This window comes from Capronia epimyces (genome assembly GCF_000585565.1).
Source record: "Capronia epimyces CBS 606.96 chromosome Unknown aczIQ-supercont1.2, whole genome shotgun sequence".
Lineage (NCBI taxonomy): Eukaryota > Fungi > Ascomycota > Eurotiomycetes > Chaetothyriales > Herpotrichiellaceae > Capronia > Capronia epimyces.
Genome location: NW_006912905.1, coordinates 3,466,514 through 3,486,097, shown reverse-complemented (window position 1 = coordinate 3,486,097; position 19,584 = coordinate 3,466,514). Strand labels below are relative to the sequence as shown.

General features: G+C 53.2%; 6 protein-coding genes across 6 annotated transcripts; all 6 read left to right on the top strand.

Moving 5' to 3' along the window:
- Positions 1-957: 957 nt before the first annotated feature.
- On the top strand, positions 958-3,595 carry A1O3_03056 (uncharacterized protein; the record flags this gene model as incomplete). Its single annotated transcript, XM_007733196.1, has 2 exons — positions 958-2,013; positions 2,069-3,595. The coding sequence occupies 2 exons, from the start codon at positions 958-960 to the stop codon at positions 3,593-3,595; spliced, it is 2,583 nt and encodes an 860-aa protein (XP_007731386.1).
- Positions 3,596-4,732: 1,137 nt separating this feature from the next.
- On the top strand, positions 4,733-6,135 carry A1O3_03055 (uncharacterized protein; the record flags this gene model as incomplete). The annotated part of the gene is made up of 5 exons (XM_007733195.1): positions 4,733-4,795; positions 4,848-4,990; positions 5,062-5,395; positions 5,447-5,876; positions 5,954-6,135. The coding sequence occupies 5 exons, from the start codon at positions 4,733-4,735 to the stop codon at positions 6,133-6,135; spliced, it is 1,152 nt and encodes a 383-aa protein (XP_007731385.1).
- A 2,141-nt stretch (positions 6,136-8,276) lies between these two features.
- A1O3_03054 (uncharacterized protein) lies at positions 8,277-10,514 on the top strand (the record flags this gene model as incomplete). The annotated part of the gene is made up of 3 exons (XM_007733194.1): positions 8,277-8,611; positions 8,686-8,900; positions 8,953-10,514. The coding sequence occupies 3 exons, from the start codon at positions 8,277-8,279 to the stop codon at positions 10,512-10,514; spliced, it is 2,112 nt and encodes a 703-aa protein (XP_007731384.1).
- A 783-nt stretch (positions 10,515-11,297) lies between these two features.
- A1O3_03053 (uncharacterized protein) lies at positions 11,298-12,958 on the top strand (the record flags this gene model as incomplete). Its single annotated transcript, XM_007733193.1, has 2 exons — positions 11,298-11,427; positions 11,490-12,958. 2 exons carry the CDS (start codon positions 11,298-11,300, stop codon positions 12,956-12,958), a joined length of 1,599 nt encoding a protein of 532 aa, XP_007731383.1.
- A 604-nt stretch (positions 12,959-13,562) lies between these two features.
- A1O3_03052 (uncharacterized protein) lies at positions 13,563-14,542 on the top strand (the record flags this gene model as incomplete). The annotated part of the gene is made up of 2 exons (XM_007733192.1): positions 13,563-13,593; positions 13,653-14,542. The coding sequence occupies 2 exons, from the start codon at positions 13,563-13,565 to the stop codon at positions 14,540-14,542; spliced, it is 921 nt and encodes a 306-aa protein (XP_007731382.1).
- A 799-nt stretch (positions 14,543-15,341) lies between these two features.
- Positions 15,342-17,867, top strand: A1O3_03051 (uncharacterized protein; the record flags this gene model as incomplete). Its single annotated transcript, XM_007733191.1, has 6 exons — positions 15,342-15,366; positions 15,431-15,500; positions 15,563-15,634; positions 15,687-16,110; positions 16,161-16,389; positions 16,444-17,867. 6 exons carry the CDS (start codon positions 15,342-15,344, stop codon positions 17,865-17,867), a joined length of 2,244 nt encoding a protein of 747 aa, XP_007731381.1.
- Between the last annotated feature and the right edge of the window lie 1,717 nt (positions 17,868-19,584).

Genomic DNA, 19,584 nt, shown 5'->3' with positions numbered 1-19,584 from the left:
TCTCTCTCTCTCTCTCTCTCTCTCTCTCTCTCTCTATGCCCTCTTCGGTCGGCCCCGTATTGACTATTTCCCCTGCTCAGCCAAGGCAAATATCAATATTTCCATTACGTTCACCTATTCCAAGGCGACAACAATACTTGCTCGGAGAAGTCTCTTCATGCCCCAGGCTTTCCCCTCCAGGACCAGAGCCGGCAGGATTGATCTGTAACAGGGTATGTAGGTAGCTAGTGACGGAAAATAGTTTCTCCGTGTTAGCACCAAATCCGCCACGTTGCCTGTTTAGACTCAACGTCAACCTCACTGGTTCGCAAGTGCAAGTTACCGCCTCATTGGCTTCAGCCCTCACGTTCTTAGCTGCACCGTCTCTTCCCAGGGTGCACAGCTTCAAGATGGCTGCCGCGGTCATCTGCCCTCTTCCAGCCAACGGTGACGCTCGGTGTTATCACGACATGCAGACGTGCTTGGAAATTGAACAGCGCCAGGCGACCTTGCATAGCCTCACTAGGCGTCACAAACCAAAAGGTAAGGCATAAACGCGGCCAAGACGATTCTCTCAGGCGTACTCGTACCTAGGTACACTTGACACCCCAGTCGAAGGATCCTTCTTCAACGGCCCTCCCCTACTCTCCACATATGGTATCCCCAACCAGTGTGCTAACCACTCCGTCTTCCAAACGCCAATGCCGCCCGGCATGCTCACTGCCCTGCCACGAGACCGGTTTGCCTGAAAAATGGACACATACATCATTGGCCATGAAGTATTTGGTTTACGCTTCCCCATGTGCGTTGGCCCTAGAAACATTCTTTTCCCAACGGCCGAGCTTCACACAACCTCGCCGTCTAGTGTTTTAAATACCTTTGACACAGAGGGCACATTCTTTACCCATGTTGAAAGAGCTTCTCGCTCGTTTCTTTGCCTCCCTTTGGATCCGGTTGAGCAGCTTGTTGTCCTTATCAATGTCCGGCAGCTCACTTGATATTTCCAAAAACAGTCCTGCAGAGAGTCAAGGTTGGGAGGCTTTCAGAGCAAACGAGCCAAAGCTTAAAGAGCAACATGACTGGGTTCGGAGCCAGATACCTTCTGAGCTGCAGACAATCCACAACGAGTCCAATTTACCTGATAAGCTCAGGCGAATTCTCACTTGGTCCCTGGTCCTGAAATCTTCTCCTCGGAAGGAGCCCCAGGGTCGAGGAAGCAGCAACGATCTGGAAGAGGAATCCAGGCAATCTGAACAGGAACTACACAATGGAAACGAACCTCGGGTGCCGCCCCATATCGATCCAGTCCGACAATTTGTGCTTCCTCGGCGACTCAGGAAGGATGTAGCCTCTGAGCCTCGCGGGCTACATCCTGACAGCCACGCGCAGACTCCGACAACTTCTGCGAACCCCCCCAATGAATCACGCTTTATCAACCACAATGCTCCCGGAAGTTTCCTGGGTCTTATCACAACTCAGAAGACGAAAGCAGAGAAGGACCAATCCACTGCTTCCAACACTAAAAAAGCGCTTCCAAAGAAAGATTCTATGGTGGAATGCATTAGTTGCTTTGACGAGTTCCCAAAGACCCAGACGGCACAGCTAATCTGCACACACTCATACTGCAAAACGTGTCTGACGACTTTAGTCACCATTGCTCTCCAGAACGAGGCCAGCTATCCCCCAAAATGTTGCCTGACTGTTATCCCCTTACAGACAGCTCTTTTGTTGCTCAGCTCGAAACAGAGAGAAGTATACAGAGAAAAGGCAGCAGAATACGCAGTCCCACCTCAGGATCGGTGGTACTGTCCGAACCAAAAGTGCTTGAAATGGATCCATCCCTCGAAGATCCAAGGAAAGCGCAACCTCCATCAGAAATGTCCTCACTGTGCGACCAAGATCTGCGGTCTCTGCCGTGGCTCAGCACATGAACGATTTGGAGACTGCCCGCAGGATTTTGATCTCGAAGCAACGATTACTCTAGCCGAGCTGGAAGGCTGGCATCGTTGCTTCAAATGTCGGACGATGGTTGAAGTATGTGCCCTTCCCCAACCTTCCATCGAATCTCCATTAATCCACTCTACTCCAGCGCATTACAGGCTGCCGCCATATGACCTGCAAATGTGGTGCTCAATTCTGTTATGTCTGCGGTGCCCAGTGGCGGACATGTGGCTGCACGGAGGTAGACGAGGCCAACCGTCAAGCAGAATTGGGACGACGCCGGACGGAGAGGCAGACTGCGTTGAATGCTGAAGCTGCGGAGGTGGCCCGAGCTATTGCTGCAGTTGAAGAGTTTGAACGAAGGCAAGCCGAGCAGCGTCGACAGGAGGAGGAATCGCAACAAGCGGAGCTGGCCAGGTTGGAAGCCCAGCGCATACAAGAGGAGGCCGCTCGGAGATTGGAAGAAGAGCGGTTGGAACGTGAATTCCGGGAAATCCTGCGAACGTCGGTCGAAGAGTCTTGCCAGGAGCTGCAGACAGCGCTGGATGAGGTGATGCAAGTTCAGAGACAGACCCTCGATAGCCGACATGTCAGCGCTGAGCAGCAACACTCCCAAAGGTGTGCCGCAGAAATGACAAAGCAAACAACACAGAGCGAGGAGCTCTTGGCCACAATGGAAGCGAACATCAACAAGAGAACCAGGTCAATTGAGGATAAACAAAGAGCCGCTTTGGATGCTTTCAACGCGGAGCAAGAAGAACTCGAAGACGACTTGTTCCTAGAGATACAACTGCACCTTCGCGGCAAGGCTGATAAGGAAGCGAGAGAGCATCGGCTGCGAGAGAAATTCAAGAAACAGCAAGACGCACAACGGGAAGAAGTGCTCATCAGACACGGGTCCGAGCGTGACGCTCTCAAGTCCAACGCTACGATGGAGCTCGAGGGGGTGAAGCGAGCCTGCGACGAGCAGAGCGCAAGGCTTCAGACAGCTCACGAAAATGACCTGAGCAGCATGCGAGCCACGGTTGCGGCAGACCGAGCTTGGTTCAACTTTCTCGCCGAACGACGGCAGAACCTAGTGTCTGCAAACAACCGCCTGATGCTGGAAGCTCTGGAGGCGGGAGTAGACCCCGTCGGCCTGACCGAGGAAGATGCCATGACGATCGGGCCATTCCTGCCTACGGCCGGACATCCTGACTCCAATGCTACGGTTCCCAACCCTGCGGTCACGCATCACCCTGATGCCAGTGCTAGTGTGCCAACGCCAGCGGTCACGCATCCCACCGGCGAAACAAGACAAGAGCAGTCGCAGCAGAGGTTGCGCGTCCCATCTCGCGAATCAAGCCCATCCCCATCCAGATCTCTTGTCGAGCTTGCCACTACTTCGCAGGCTCTGTTGAACAGCCTGGAATCCGACTCGACAGTCGCAGAGTCGAGCACAAGAACAAGAACAGCAAACGCGGCGGCAGTCGTGCAGCCCGATCCGATCTCAGGAAGCAGCGTCCACACTTCGATGACAGGGTCGGTCAATGTCAACGCCAGAGTCAGCCGTCCTTTCCGCAGCAATAGAGTCGCAGAGACGGTGCCGGCCCCGCAGAAACCGCGCCAACTCGACACTCACACTTCTTTGCGAATGGCTAGATGGCGCCCTTGGCTCGGTGGTTCGAAGGCTTAGGCTTAACATGTCGTGGACAGCAACGACCTACTGCCCGTCCTGGAGATCTCGACTATCTACCTCCCACCACCCACCACCCACGCGAGGGGAGGTCGGCAACCTATATCAGATGGGAGAATCCAGAATGGAATACAGAATGGAAGATCCGAAATCTGACCAGGTCTGTAGGACGACTTCACGCTTCAGACTGCAGATTGTTTATAGTAGTTCAATTAGTGGTCTACTCCATACTCTCGTGGGTAATGACATTTATCTAACATACCCAATTGTCCCTTAGTCCATCCACGTCCCGGCGAACTAGATACAGGACCAGACAGTACTGTAGTCTGTACGTCAGTCACCCGCCCTCCCTCCCGTACGGCCTTCTCCGTTGCATCGTGCCCGTCCGTCGCGGGCAACCAATGATACGCGCAACTCAACTAGTGAGACGTGCTGATGGGCAGACCACGAGATAAGGAAAAGGAAGGGCGGGAAGGAAGACGCCGTGATAGATGGAATCAATCCCAGAAGGGTAGTCAATTGCAGTGGTGCTTGGGGTAGGCGAGGCGAGGCAGAAACAGGTGGACCTGGACCGAGAGAGAGCTCGCTCGACCTTGCTTGAAAGAGGGGGGCAATTCTGCTGTAGATATATATCTCCCTCCAACAGTATCTTCGTCTGCATCTGTCTGATCGACATTACACCTCACCGTTGCTTGCTACCGTCTGGATCTTGCAGCAACGAGTAACTGTCCATTCACTCTCTCCGCAACCAAATCGCTCTTCCTCGGTAATCTCGAAGACGCAACGATGACTTCAGTCGACAGCACCAATTTCCTCGCTAACGGCGGATACCTGCAAAAGGGCCGAGAAAGGAATGTCCGGCCAGCCGATATAGCTAGGAAGACGCATGATCTAGCGCCGTCGAGGTGAGTCGCCGGCAGCCGAAGCCCTTTGATGCAGTCGTGCCAGTCGACGGAATCTATGTCGGGCAAGGACTAGAATGATGGGACTGCGTGCTAAGCATCCATGATAACACCGCAGATGGTACCGCGATGAGAAGATCTTTCAACTTGAACGGAGGGCCCTGTTCTCTACGGTATGTTCCGCAACTTGTTCGGGGTCTGATTTGACAACGAGGCTGACACGCCTCCATTGTAGATGTGGCACGTGGCAAGCTTCAGTGCGCGGTTCCAAAAGCCTGGAGATTATCTGACTGCTGAGGTATGAGAATCGAAACCGAGGGTTGCGCGACTCTGACCACGTCCTCGACCAGATGTTCGGATGGAATTTCTTCCTCATCCGGGACAAAGAAGGGAACATCAATGCCTTTCACAACGTCTGTCGCCATCGAGGCCACCCGGTCATTCAAAAGGCGAGCGGGTCGAGCACTGTTTTGGCTTGCCGTTTTCATGGCTGGTGAGCATATCCCGTGCATGCTCAACTGACCGCATTCGACTCGTGTATCCTGCTGACTGAACAATTAATAGGTCATACTTGCCGACGGGAGAGTTGCACAAGGCAAGAGAATATTATGACCTCCCCGACTTTGACCCCAAGGCACACTCATTGTTCAAGATCCATACCCATGTGACTGCCCAGGGGTTTATATTCGTCAACTTTGATGCCCGAGAGACCCCGGCAGTGAGTTTCGAGGACCAATTTGGCGACGACTTCGACCCTCTGCCAAAGTCTCAAACAGGAAAACAGGTGGGCGACGAGTTTGCCTTGTTCTCTAGAGACGGTTGGGAGTACGACCACACCTGGAACAGCTCTGTAGCTGGGACAGAGTACAACTGGAAGACGTTTGTGGATGGCTTTCAGGTTTGTCCATCGCCCTGGTGTTTCCCTCAAGATGTCCGTTTTGGTAACCAGCAGGTGTTGTTTCAGGAATGCTATCACTGCCCAACTGGGCATCCGACCACACTGCCCAAGGACTTTGCGTTGGACCAGTACTACCTGCGTCAGGGGATTGGTGCATCTCGTCACTATCTCCCTCCCAAGAAAGAAGGATTGTCCGAGGCTTACATAACGTGGCTTTATCCGTTATCCGCAGTAACCTTCAGCGACAACCTTCTCTTCATCGTGCGATTCAATGCAACGGGGGCATTGGAGACATCGTACGATAGCGAGACTTACCGGAGAGCTAGCATGCAGAAGCCAAGTGCAGAGTACGACCGCTGGATGGCCCATGATATCGCATATTGGCGGTTAGTTGAGACTGAGGACGTGGAGCTGGCAATTAATGCACAGAAAGGGTTCAAAAATGGGGTTTTGGGAGTGGGAAAGTTGCACTCGATAGAAGGTATGACCCCGGAGCAGTCCACGTGTTTCCCTGCCGTCTCTTCTCGCTTTAGAGAGAAATCCCGGGCTGACTTGAAGTCCTGCAACAAGAGCACGCAGTCAAGTGGTATCTGGACAAGGTACGGCAGGTCCTGGTGCGACATGCGGAGCTGGAAAAGACCGAGAGTAAAAATATCGACTATGCAGTTCCCAAGGCGCAGAGTGATGCTGTGGAGGCCGATGCCCTGTGCAAGCTGGTTGGACCGGAGTATGAGTGGTGATGGTGTAGAGAGGTGCGTATTCCGTACTCTGTAGTCAAGGTTGGGAAAGGACAGTGCGTTGCTAGTGGCCGGGCTCCAGACAGGCAGGTGAGTGATAGGTGAGTTGACAGCTGACAGCTGCACCGATTGGTTTGCGGCGGGGGGTTTAGTATACTGAGTTTGACCCGTTGCAGAGAGAATGGCGGCTTGTTATATCACTTCTTTTGCATCGATGCCTCCCCATGAGCGCCGCGGAGGATTGGTCTGAGGAATCGACGACGCATGCCCGAAAAAAGGTACCTAATAGTTAGTCTTCATGCTTGGTCTTCAGGGGAAGTTCTGAAACGGCGAAGGCTGTGACAGCAGCCCACCGCAAACGCAGATCTGTCTCAGAGGCATATCTGTAATCATTTCCTGGTGGAGAAGAGGGCTGATAAGGAGACGTCATTCATTTTGGCTGGTCGCGAACTATGAAGTATCCATACTCTATACGGAGTACGGGATATTTTGGAGGAGATTCGAGATACCTTTACTGTGTCAAGTATGTCAGGTTAGCAGCCCTGTAGGGAGTAGGGAGTAGCCGGTATCGTGCACCGTGGTAACGATTGGTGCATGATTGGATCCTGGGATGCTGAAGCTGAAACTCACTCGGGGCAACTGCGCCGGGATTTGTGCGGTGGAGCAAAAGGCCGGGGTGACGTCAGCGTCCTCAACAAAATGGGGCCACAGACGCCACATGCTCATCCCACGCCTCCTAAGCCTTAGCCCACCGCAGGCTGCCAGTAGTAACTATAGTATCCGTACCTAAGGTAGGTAGGTACCTACCTAGGGTCCTAGGTACAGTACCTAAGGTACCTACCTCTGTATCCGTACTCCGTCTAATAGTAGTCAAACTACATTCACCATTTGCAGCTTAGGATATACTCTACATTGTACGGACACATCAAGAAAAAAAGCCACTCGATGGCGCCATCCAGCCCCGTGGCACTTCAGCTATCGCATCGGCACCCATCATGCACCCGTGCAGCCAGCCGACACTGTACCAAACCTACCAAGAGCTACCATGTACTATTGCCTCCGAGCCTAACCCTGGCCTGAAGCTACCGAACCTTGTTACCATGCGTCCTCGTCCTCGTCCTGCTTTGTCCGATACTCTGGGTTTGGGTCTGGGCGGAGTGGATGCAGCCTGTTCAGCAACTGCGTTACGCGTACTTTAGCACTCCTAGAGCGCCCAAGACATGACATGACATGAGTAAGAGTTTGACTGTAATACTAATAGAAAAAGAGGTGGCATATCTGTACTACGTACCACGATCTATGGGTAGCTGCATGGCTCTACGGAGTACCCTGGCCGCAGTCGTCCACCTGCATCAAAATCACCTCTCCCCCAATCCAGCTCCATCCATACCTCGCCTTTTCGGCCTTCCCCATTATTGATCATCAAGTCGAGCACCTTAACGTCGTAGCTGGAGATGCTCCGTTTGGAGCCATACTGGAGCCGTGGGGCCCATGCAAGCCTGTATCTGGCTGTGGTTTCGGCCTTTTCCACAGTAGAAATGTAGGCCGTCGGGATTGGATCATCGTGTCGCCTCTGATTTGTGTGTCTCGCTGATCTGTTGCCGCTGCCGGCCAATTGTGGACATGCCCGGGTTGCAAGTGTAAGAAAAACCCCCGGTCGTGTTCGCGCCACTCCCCGTAGGCTAGTTTCAATGCCGATGCTTGACTTAAACCACCCCCAGTGAATAGGCGTACTTACACCCTCCCTTTCTATCGTCTATCTGGCTTTGTCTTGTTATCTTCATCTTGTCTGCTCTCCTCTCTTCTCGTCCGAATTGTCTTCCGTCGCGCCTGCCTCGATTCATTCGCTTCGTCGAGTTGGTGGTGCCTGCGACGACCTATCTCGTCTGTCTGCCTCGATCCTCAAAGTACGCCGGTCGCTACTCCGTTTGTCTAACCTCGCAATCTGCATGACGCCGTCCAGTATTTGGGACGCTCCCACAACCCGTGAACGCTCGCCAGTCGTCTCCTGTTCATTTGCATCCTCGACAGCAAACACCGTCGCTGTACTCGATTCGCACTGCGTTCGCTAGCCTTCTCACCCTCAGTCGCTCGCTGAAGCATATCTCGATCAAGGAGTCAAGCCTCGAACCCAAGGGACAGCTATGACCCGCAGACTCACCATCAGCGGCAGCCGGTCGGAAATGGGCTTGCTTGAGGAGTCGGCTTCCGAACCAGCGACGCCTCCCCCAAGTTGGACTCCCGCCAAACAAGACTTTTGGAAAAAGCCTTCGAAATGGCAGATCTGCATGCCTCGTTTACGCCTGCTCGCCAAAGTGTTTGCCTCGTTCCTCTGTTTCGTCCTTCTCGTCAAGATCATGGCCCAGAAACCACCTCCTCCAGCCAAGACGCCTCCTCCTGCACGCCCGAAACCGCCATCCGAGGATGAGTTGATGGATAAGGCAAAGAAGGAAGATTGGATTTGGAAAGATTTCACAACGTAGGCACAAGAACCCCTGTCATTGTGGAACCCTCCTAGAATGTCAGACACTGATCGAGCATCACTCTCTTAAGGCACGATGGATTGACACGTGGGACGTCACATCTCCGGTCTTGCGCGACTGGCGAAATCGATTGCAAGAACAGCGCTCCCCACCTCACCCGGTACGATGGCTATCGTAGCCTGCAGGAACCTGCTGAGCAGATCGTCCCTTGCATTGGCCCACGAGGTCTGCCTTTGAACGAGAGCCAAGAGGATGCAATCTGGGCATACCCTGGCCTTGCAAACGGTAAGCTACACAAATAGCCCACGCATAGTGTCAGACAACTCACGTCTTCCAGGTGCTGTTGACCCTTTGCTAGGGTCCTACGAGGCGTCCGGCCTAGATGGCGATGTCTCGTTCGACCGTATTGGCCGCTTCCAGGCGTATGGATTAGATCAGTTTGATGCTGTCGACCTAGAAGACATGAAGAAGACAAGTGATGTCAACTGGGACACGGTCAACTGGGCTGAATTGCAGGAGGCCTGTGCCGCCGTTAACAAGCAGCGATTTAAACCAGTCAAGGAGCGCCCACAAAGCTCAATTCAATATTCCAACATCCGGCACAAGCACGACCAGCCGTCGCCAAAAGCCCTTTCAACGACCATGGAACCTGGGCTTGTCAATAAAGTAAAACGCACCGCGATCCTCATCCGCGTATGGACTGGTGCCAAATGGACCGCGGATGCTGTTATGAACATTCGTGCAATGGTCGCCGAGGCTTCTTTGGCCAGCGGAGGAAAGTACCAGGTGTTTCTGCTCCTGCATGTCAAAGATGAAAGTGTCCCCCTATTTGTCGGCGAGGATGAGCCGCAGGCCACTATTGGAAAGCATATCCCTCCCGAGTTCAGGTCGATGACAGAGGTTTGGAACCATGCTCAAATTCGTGGTCTGTACTCTAACCTAGCTGATCACGCGTTTGTTGGTCGATCCCCGTGGATGATCATCCAGTGGTTCGCACGCAACCATCCTGAATTCGACTTCTTCTATCAATGGGAATTCGACGTGCGCTACACCGGCCATTACTTGGATTTCTTTGAGGCCGTCTCCAACTTTGGTAGGAAACAACCACGAAAAGGAATCTGGGAGCGCGCAGGCAGAGTGTACCTACCTAGCGTTCATGGCGATTTCGATACCGACTTTCGAGATAGAACGCGGAACGAGGATCCTCACCATGTCTGGGGTCCAGTGTCTGTCGAGGGCGTAAAGCCTCGTGGACCGAAGCCCCCCGGAAAGGAATCCGAAGATAACTACGAATGGGGCGTTGGCGAAGATGCCGACTGGATCGGCTTCCTCCCAAGTTTCAACGTCACGGGGACAAACTGGTGGTTTCGAGACTATCTTTGGGGCTATGCTCAAGGCAAATCCACCCCCAGAAGAGCCACTCTCATCGCTCAAGGGAGGGTTAGTCGACGCGTCTTGGAAATCATGAACTACGAGAACGCCGAGAATGGGCATCACATCGATGCGGAGATGTTCCCTCAAACCATGTGCCTTCACCATGGTCTAAAATCCACGACATTTCCCCATCCTATATTTGCCGATCGCCATTGGCCCCCGGATGCTTTGCAGTCCACCTTCAATGGCGGACCTTTCGGACAGGCCGGTGGCTACTGGAACAGCACATTCAGCAAATGGAATGAGTATGCCTGGACAAACATGACATGGTATTACAGTTCAGCTCTGGCCATGCCGATCTACCAGCGGCTCCTAGGGGTCACTGCTCACGAGAGTGGTGGGCAGGAATGGGAAGATGCTTACGGAAGAACGGTTGTTCGCCCCATGCTACTCCATCCCGTCAAGGGCGGCAAGTCATGGCAGTGGACGGAAGATGGCTGGCTGCAGACCAAGGGTGGAAAGTAAGTCCCATCCGCCCAAGGCCAAGGCACTGACGTACTTCTACGACATTTCTCTGGATGGATTGGCATGAGCATAGGAGTCGGGAGTTTTTGGCTTATCCGTCGTCAGTCCGGCGCTGGGAAATCGACCTCTGTTGTTGATCTGTCTGACCCGCTACCGATGAGAGGACACCTGGAAACAAGCCGCATTGTACATCTTGCATGACTGTTTATTTGCATGACTGATTAGGGGCCTTACCCCCAAGGAGATGAGATTCTGAACATACACGAGCGAAGCATCAGGAACAGGAACAGAACAGCTGGATATGAGCTACAGGGCGATGCAGCGCACCAAATGAAGCTCGCAATTGAGCTTCACAGATAGACACACGACTGGTTAAATATACGACCGTCGATAATGATAATACATAACTGGCCGGCAACCGCACCTCGCAATATTGATTCTGCTCCAGGGTGATCATCAACATGTGAAGCGCCAGCAGCATGAGAGTACGATCGTCGATGCGCCTGTTCACGAAGATGGCACTGTCTGGTGGCGGGTACGTATGTGTGTATCTGTCTGTATACAGAACATGTGTAATTATGTTCTCCGTAAGTTGCAAGCTACTAAACTACCCAACGGCGCTGAATAGACCCGAGAGCCCGACACTGCAGATGGTTTCCGATAACATCTGCTTACCAAAAAACATATCCCAGTTCTTCACGCCTTCTACAGTGTTCCAGTAGCGAAGATCTCTTGACCGTTCTACAGCAGCGCGTATGCGGGTTACATGGCTTTTGGAATCTGATGTCCACAAACCCTTTCCGCCAGACTAACCGTAGTTCGTTGAAGGGCCCTGGCGGCAGCAACATCCCCCACGCTCCATCTCCGGACCCTCGCGGCACCAGCTCAACTCCTCTGACAGTCGATACCAGAGGTATGTGGTCGTTCTGCATCTCTGTTCTTCGTGTCCTGGCTGATGTCTAACAATCCATTTAGTCCCCAGTGTTTCCCAGAAACATGTGAATTTCGCATCTCCCCCGGCGATTCCCATATCGCCGGTCTCATATCCTCCATCTCCAGAATCTACACGGCAGGACTTCTCTTCTCCCTTCCCCAGTCCCGGGGCAAACATTCCTCCTGCGACAGACTATATCCAGGCTCTGAGAAAGGATCCCTTTGCCGAGGAAGCATCCGATCTCGAGGACGATGCACTGATCGGAGTCGCATTGGAGAATGCAAGAGCCAATACAGCCATCACAGATTCAGCCTCAGCCTCAATCTCATATACTTCGGACAATTCTAAACAGGATGCAGTAAGAGATACGCTGAGCCGGTTTGCTAGTACTCCTCGGAGGCTCCCTGGCAATCAAGCCTCCGCAGTGAAAGAACACAGTGGGAGGCCAACTATGGACGTGGATGCCTTCAAGAGATTGCTGCTTACAGGAGAACCAGGAGCTCCATCTTTCGTTGTGCGGGATACTGTGGTGCAGAGTATTCACACAGGCCCTGTCCAAACTGTAAGTGACAGTGGTTCCAGCGCCGACACGGCCTCAATTTCACAGCACTCGATCTTTGAGACAGTTGCGCCTCCGCCTAACGGGAGCCCTCGGACCTCGGATGATCTGGACGCACATGAAGCAGACGAGCAAAGGGCGAGCCTAGGAACAGCCTCAGAGGGTAGGAAGAAGCCTGCTCCGCCAAAGAGTCGACGGGGAAAGCCTCTACGAGATTCGTGGGGAGAACAAGCTCCGACAGCGACGTTTGACAGTTTCATCAATTCGCTTGCATTGCCCGATAGTCGAGATATCAGCGCAGAAATGTCCGGTCCAAAGTCCCCTCCCGCTGATGGGAGTCCTGCGAACGAGCGAGTTGCTAAGACTGGCGGAATTGAAGCACACAAGCGAGTACCACCGGCACCTCCGTTAGCTCGTCGGAAGAGCCAGCAAGCACCCCGCAAACCAAATCTGACCCGAAACAGCTCATCACGACACTCCGTACTCAGTGACATCGAGGTGCCCTCAAGTCCGGCGGATCTGACCTCTACACCTAGAATCCCTCCACCACCTCCTTTGCGGCGGTCAACCGGGACCGGCGAGCGGAGACCTTCCCTAGAAAATGACCCTCCTGCTCCTATTGCAGAAACCGCCGGCGCTATCCACGAACTGTATCATGGAGAGGTCGCCGCACCCGAATCGAGTTTCGGCCTGTCCAATACTACCCCAGTGGTTACTAAGCGAATGAGTCAAATGCATCCTCCCCCAGTGCCGCCACCTCGCCGGGGCCGAGGGTCTAGCAGAGGTAGTGCTGAAACGCAACGGCCATCAATGGCCGTATTGGGAATGACAGAACATGGACGCAGCGATTCTACCGCGAGAAGCTCAATGGAAACGAGGGACATCCTGGCGGATCTGGCTGCTCTTCAGAGAGAGGTCGACGCTGCTAGGGCAAGTGCACAAGGAGGATGACGACAAGCCATGGGGTTGTAACAAACGCATGATATTGATATGAAATGGTTCGCTTCGATGGATTATACACGCGGCTTCCTGAAGAAGTACATGAGATGGTCTGGCAGCACATGAAGTACGTAGCTTATACAGCAAGTTCTGGCATAGTATGACGTAGCCAGTTCCAAAGCGTATTGCTCCTGAATCACACTTCGCAAGTCTGTCTATTGGTGCTTGGTCCGGGGTACAATCTCACCCCGCGCACCAGAATCCGCAAGGCGCCCTTCTTCTATACTCCGTACTCGAGATTCAATTCAGCTGTCAGCTCAATTCTCCTTACCACCTGAAGCCGGTCGCCCATTCTTAGGTCCCATCTCTTAAACGCACCAGGACACCAAACTCTTGCACTTCGAGGCAGTTACTTCTCAGAAGGCCTCTGTTGCCCCTCCAAACCGGGCGCGCTTTTTGCGCGACACGTCCCATAACGGGCGCTTCCACCTTTATCCCTCCCATCCCTTTCCCATTGCCATTTGAACTCTCTTCATGAAACGCTGGCCTTAGATCAGTCAACTACATCTACACCGAGTGCACATATCCACCGTCGTCATCCTTCCACCTCACAACCATGCCTAATAGAGGTCCTACCTTGATCAACCGTACGTAGCAGACAGGCCATGACCGGAATGGGCGAAGGCTGACCTGGCTACTCACACAGTCCCTCCTCCTCCCGCAGATCCGACCACTCCTAGCGAGATGGGCCCCGGCACCCCTAATTCTACGACCACCTCGCTCTCGGCATTGTCGGTAGTCGCAATCAAGGATGGCGCAGTTGGTCACGGTGGAAGAGGTGCCGCGGCCTCCGCAAATACACTTGAGGCTGAACGTGCCGACCGTATATCGCGCCTCGCGGGCCTCGAGCGAGTGGCCACAACTCGGCCGACGCCTCTGGGGCACCTCGCGGCCGGATCCGGTGCGGCGTACGGTCCCGGTATTGACAATGTGCCCCAGTTCAGGGAGAGAAGCACTGTCGGCAGCGCAAGTGCAACAGGAAGTGTGGGCGGCAGAACAACATGGGCGAGTGGGAGCATCGACTACGACGTCGATAAGATGAGCGAAGATCAAGACGATGGAGTCTCCAGCGCAGGTGGCTTCAGTGATGAGGATAAAGCTAGCCTGGTTGGATTTGGTGAAGGAGCAGGTAGCACAGTCAGTGGTCCTGTGTCCACGCCTTACAATACCAGAGCTTCTGTCTCCCGACAAAGCACAAACGTCAATGCGCCTTTGACCCCACGAACAGGCATGATCCCGGGTTTAGCATCGGGTCAAAGCACACCTATGAGTGGAATCATACCCAGTGCCGGTGCTGGCAGCACAGATCCGAAGATGATGGACGGGATGAGTTACGACCAGAACTTCGTTGATACGACGATGCAGCCTGCTCCTTTGGTTGATCATCTTCCTCCGGGAAGCCGGCTCTCAGGCTTTGGTACTGAAATGGCAGAAGGAATCTTGCGCGATAGATTGAATGATGTCGGCCAGCCTCAACATCCAATAGGGACGGCCGAAGGCCAGACACTGGGCAAGTTTCCGTTTGAGAAGGAATAAAGAGCCGCATAGCACATCGGAGATGAAATGTTGACTGAAGTGGTTGGAATCAGTGCGGCCATGTCGCGAAGTGTACAAACCCTCGAGGGTAGGCAATGGGGGCTTGATACTGTACAATACCTGTTGATGGCTGGCCGTGTACGGGGTATGGGTCAGCCAGCGGTCTTTTCTGGCGCTGAGTTGAACTGATGGGACGGCTGCCAGAGCCTTATGGACTTGGTAGCTCGGTTTTGGGTTATTGGAGCATGATATCGCTTTAGGGACAATCATGGGTGATGGCAAGGCTGACCCTGGTTTGGGAAAGGCTGTAGTACGTCACGTTAGCGGCAAATCATGGAGCAATAGCGCCTGGTAACTGGGTGCAGCGGCTGTGGATTTCAGACTCTAGTGTCACTAATTATGTCGAGTTAGTCAACCCTAGCCGCTAACTGCGCCATGCCAAAACACCGCCAAACCTGACACTTTTTCGAACCAGGAACTGCGCTCGGGCTCCCTGCAGATTCATTCACTCGACTCTTCTCATCCCTACCCTCTGTCTCTCTTCCTCTCTGCTCTCGTTGTTCTCATCACCCTCTCGTCACCCAAGCAATTTGTCCGTCTACCGCAATAGCTGACATTGACTTGTCAAGTACGGAAAAGACTCGAATTGTGACAATTTTCCCAGGTGTCTTCGACCACACAACCAGTTGTTAGGCCCTCGAACCCATTCGACTCTACCTCTCTCCATCACTTGGGCTGTTTCGCGCCGGTTTTGATTCTATCTGTCTCTGAGGAACGAACTCGTCGACTTTCGACCGATATGGCTGTTACTACACAATTTTCTTGTATGTGTGCCCCCCAGTGATACCCAAACAACCATAAAGCTCTGACGCTGACTTCCAAATATAGTCCGGACTCTCAAAGGCATCGGCGTGGTTAATGGTGCACCTAACTACGAGCCACTCTCCGGTTTTCAGAGGTATGAGCGTCTTGCCTTACAACGCAATGGTTGGGTTGCTAATCCTCGTCCCGCACTTTCAGACCGGAAGGGAATCTCCGTTGCTGTGCCTACTCGCCGTGCGGCCGCTACTTTGCATGGGCCTCTCCTGAGAAGTATGTATTCATCAGACGACAGAGCCGAGGAAACATCACTAACTGAACCAAGCGTGAGCATCATAAACCCCGACACCGGAGCGATCATTTCCACTCTGCCAGCCGAGAACGTTTTCGAATTGGGGTTTTCACCACTAGGGACCTACGTCATCACCTGGCAACGATCCGTCAAGGACGAAAACGGTGACGCCGTCAAGAATCTCAAAGTGTGGCTGGTCATCGATGAGAAGGCGTTGGCAGAGGGCGTTGACAAAGAACCCATCGCGAGATTTGTCCAAAAGTCGCAGACCGGCTGGAACTTGCAGTATACATACGATGAAGCCTTCTGCGCGAGAGTGGTTACAAACGAGGTGCAAATTTACGAAAGTCATGACCTGACAAATGTCTGGAATAAGATCCGGGTGGAAGGTGTCGCAGACTTTGCGGTCTCGCCTGGAAAAGATCATGCATTTGCCTTGTTTGTGCCTGAGAGAAAGGTAAGTTTGGCTCTTGCCCTATACAAATGAAGGTCTAAACATTATTACAGGGTCAACCGGCTGCCGTCCGAGTATACGCCGTGCCGAATTTCACCACCCCAGTATCGCAAAAGAATTTCTTCAAGGGCGACAAAGTGCAGCTGAAGTGGAACGACGACGGTACTTCTTTGATTGTGCTGGCACAGACGGAAGTCGACAAGACCGGCAAGAGTTACTACGGCGAAACCACCCTGTATTTGCTCAGTGCCAATGGCGGGTTCGATTCGAGGATAGATCTGGGTGAGTCACCTTCAAGATCTGTTGATGGGTAAACAGCGGCTAACACTGTCCCAGACAAGGAAGGCCCTATTCACGATGTCTCCTGGTCTCCTCGGTCCAACAGCTTCGCTGTTGTCTACGGTTATATGCCAGCCAAGACCGTGATCTTCAACTCCAAAGCCCAGCCTGTTCACAGTTTCCCTCTGGCGCCACGAAACACCGTCTTGTTCTCGCCCCACGGGCGTTTCGTTCTTGTGGCCGGATTTGGTAATCTTGCTGGACAGATGGACATCTATGACCTAGAGAGGAACTTCGCAAAGATCTGTACGATCGAAGCGAGCAACGCAAGCGTTTGTGAATGGTCCCCTGATGGAGTGCATATCTTGACGGCAACGACATCTCCTCGCCTGAGAGTTGACAACGGTATTCGCATATGGCATGCCAGTGGCCCTTTGGTGTATAACCAAGATCTGAACGAGCTTTATCATGTCTGCTGGCGACCACAACCTGCATCCTCGCATCCTCTGACTGCGAACCCTCTCTCGCCTATACCGGTGCCACATTCCAGCGCTCTGGAGTACATGGCAGCGCGGAAGACACCCAGCAAGCCTGCTGGCGCTTACAGACCACCAGGGGCACGTGGTCAAGTTACTCCATTGGCCTTCAAGCGGGAAGACGAGGGCGGTGCGGCGTATGTCCGTGATGGTCTCTCCTCGTTCTCAAGCAACATCAATGGGTTCGGCAAAACTCGTCAGCGCGTTGTACCTGGTTCCGAGCCAGTTGAGGACAAAGCGCCGCTACCGCCTGGTGCGGCGCCTGGCGGTGGCGTGAGCTTGACTGGGACCGGAGAGGGAGCAGATGGAGAACCGCTGTCAAGGGCTGCCAAGAAGAACGCAAAAAAGCGAGAGGCCAAGAAGGCTGCTGCGGCCGCCGCAGCGGAACGTGAAAAAGGAGCAGGCACAAACCTTGCGCCGGAGCAGACTGCAGGGCCAGGACAGAGTCCAAGTCGAAGTCCGGATGGCCGGGGTCATCAACGTAGTCGGAGCAGAAACTATGTGCCTGCTCCAGGCCTCGAGCCACCAACCGGACCGAAGAAAGAACGCAGCCGAAGTAATAGCAGACGCCAACGGGGCGATACAAACAGCTCGACGCACAATCATGCCAATGGTACTGCCAAAGGGCCCAGTCATGCTCCGGGAACACCAAATCAGAAGCCTCGCACTGCGCCTACGAACATCAACACGACTACGCAAGCTCCCCTGCCTACCACAGTTCCACAAGCCCAGACCCCGCCTGAGCTAGAGGTCACCAGCCCCATAACTCCTGGTGGCAACCCTCAAGAAAAGAAAATCCGAGGCCTCCTTAAGAAGATTAGGGCGATTGAAGATCTCAAGATGCGGTTCGCAGGTGGTGAGAAATTGGAGGATACCCAGATGCGGAAGATTTCGACCGAGGATTCTGTGAGGAAGGAACTGGGAAGTCTGGGATATAATGGTTGATATGGCCATGTGTGAATGATCAATCACGGTGGCTGTCGGGCCTTTGAAGCATGGATTATTATGCCGTACAGCTACTGGGCCCGGCTTAAGCAGCGTGATTCGACAGCATTCCAGAATCTTACCGGGGACCGGGTGGGTCTGCTTTCACTTTGGCCTTGCGTTTGTGTGCCAGCAACTTCGTCTGTTGGCAAACAAGTCAGACCGAATACGGCAGTATCTCGAAGGGAAGGAATGACCTGTACAATGAAGTGGCATTCTCGTCGTCGTCGTCAACTCGACCGTGGCATTCAGGTCCAACGGGTCGCGGCGGGAAGTCAATGTTGGTACATTCCGGCCTCTGTGTAGGTGTCTATGGAGCTGGGTGAGCGGGCATGTCTGGAACCCTTTTTTGATCCAAAAAGGGTCTTTGCATAGCGCGGGGAACGCCGTCTTATTTGCTCTGAAAGTAGCGGATGGAACGAAATGGCATGGTGTGAGAAAAATCGAGCCTCAGAATTACTGTACGCCTAACAGAGCAGCTGCAGCGCAGCTGTCCGAGGGGAGAGATGGGGGAATGGGTTTGGGCCAAATAGTACACCGCATCGCGGAGGGCGACGCATACAAAGCAAAAGGGTAGAGCCGATTCAAATCCAAAGAAATATATAATTAGTACGGAGTAGAGTAAAGGACGCCTAGTACCACTTCCCACGACGAGATCAGACTTCCCAAACACATGATTTCAACAGCATATGAGAGTACACACATACATAGAAGGCTAAGATACGTGGCAACGTCGGACATGGACCGGTCAAAGTATCAGAAATGACTTCACAGCATAGCATGCTGCCGAAACAGAACCGAGCCTGGTACAGTATCCTGGAGTACTGCACATGTACGGAATATGGGGCGTGGAGAAAGGGATTCCAAGGCTCGCGAGGTTTGTCGATTGGAGAAAGAAAAGGATAGAATTGAACGAGGTGCTTTTGCTTAGTACATGAGCACGAGACAATTCGCAGCTCGGCGCAAGTGTGGCAGATTCATGAGCATGGCCGTATGTGAATGCCTAGAGACATGGGCATGGGTCGCCATGTAGACTGTGACACAGAATGTGCGAACACCCGCGATGCACACCACGTGTCTCCCTTCTCCCTTAGATCCGTGTTTCCATCGAATTCATGGTCCCAAAGGGAGAATTGATGGAGAGTGGAAGGAGGGATTGAGTGAAGAGTGGATGACCTTGTACAAAAGACAAGGTCGTGACGTGCAGGTGTCGCTCCCCAGAAACTGGGGATTGGTTCGATCTTTCGCGAAGAATACTGAGCTTGTTTGATGACCAAGGTATTGATCTCGCCTTGGGCTCCACCTTGCATCGCGATATGGGAGGGGAAGGGTAAGCACAAAGGCAGAAGGAGAGGATTGGGATGGATTTTGGGTGTACTTTTCCAGGAAACTCTGCTGTTTTGCAGAGCAGAATATGGAACAGGACATGCAGTAGGATGCATATAAACGAAAGCTGAGGCGAAAGAAGTTGGAAAAAGATCAAAGAAAAGGAGAAACGAGAACCCAAACAACGCCATACCCGTAGGAATAATATCATCAATTTAAATGACAAAGAAGCCAATGCCGCAAGTCCGGTGGGACATTGGGTATGTGGCAAGCGTTCACAGCATCATGGTATCGGGACAATGGGGGGCCGTCTTTGCCAGTAGAGGCACTTGGATTCTCTTGCTTCGTTCGA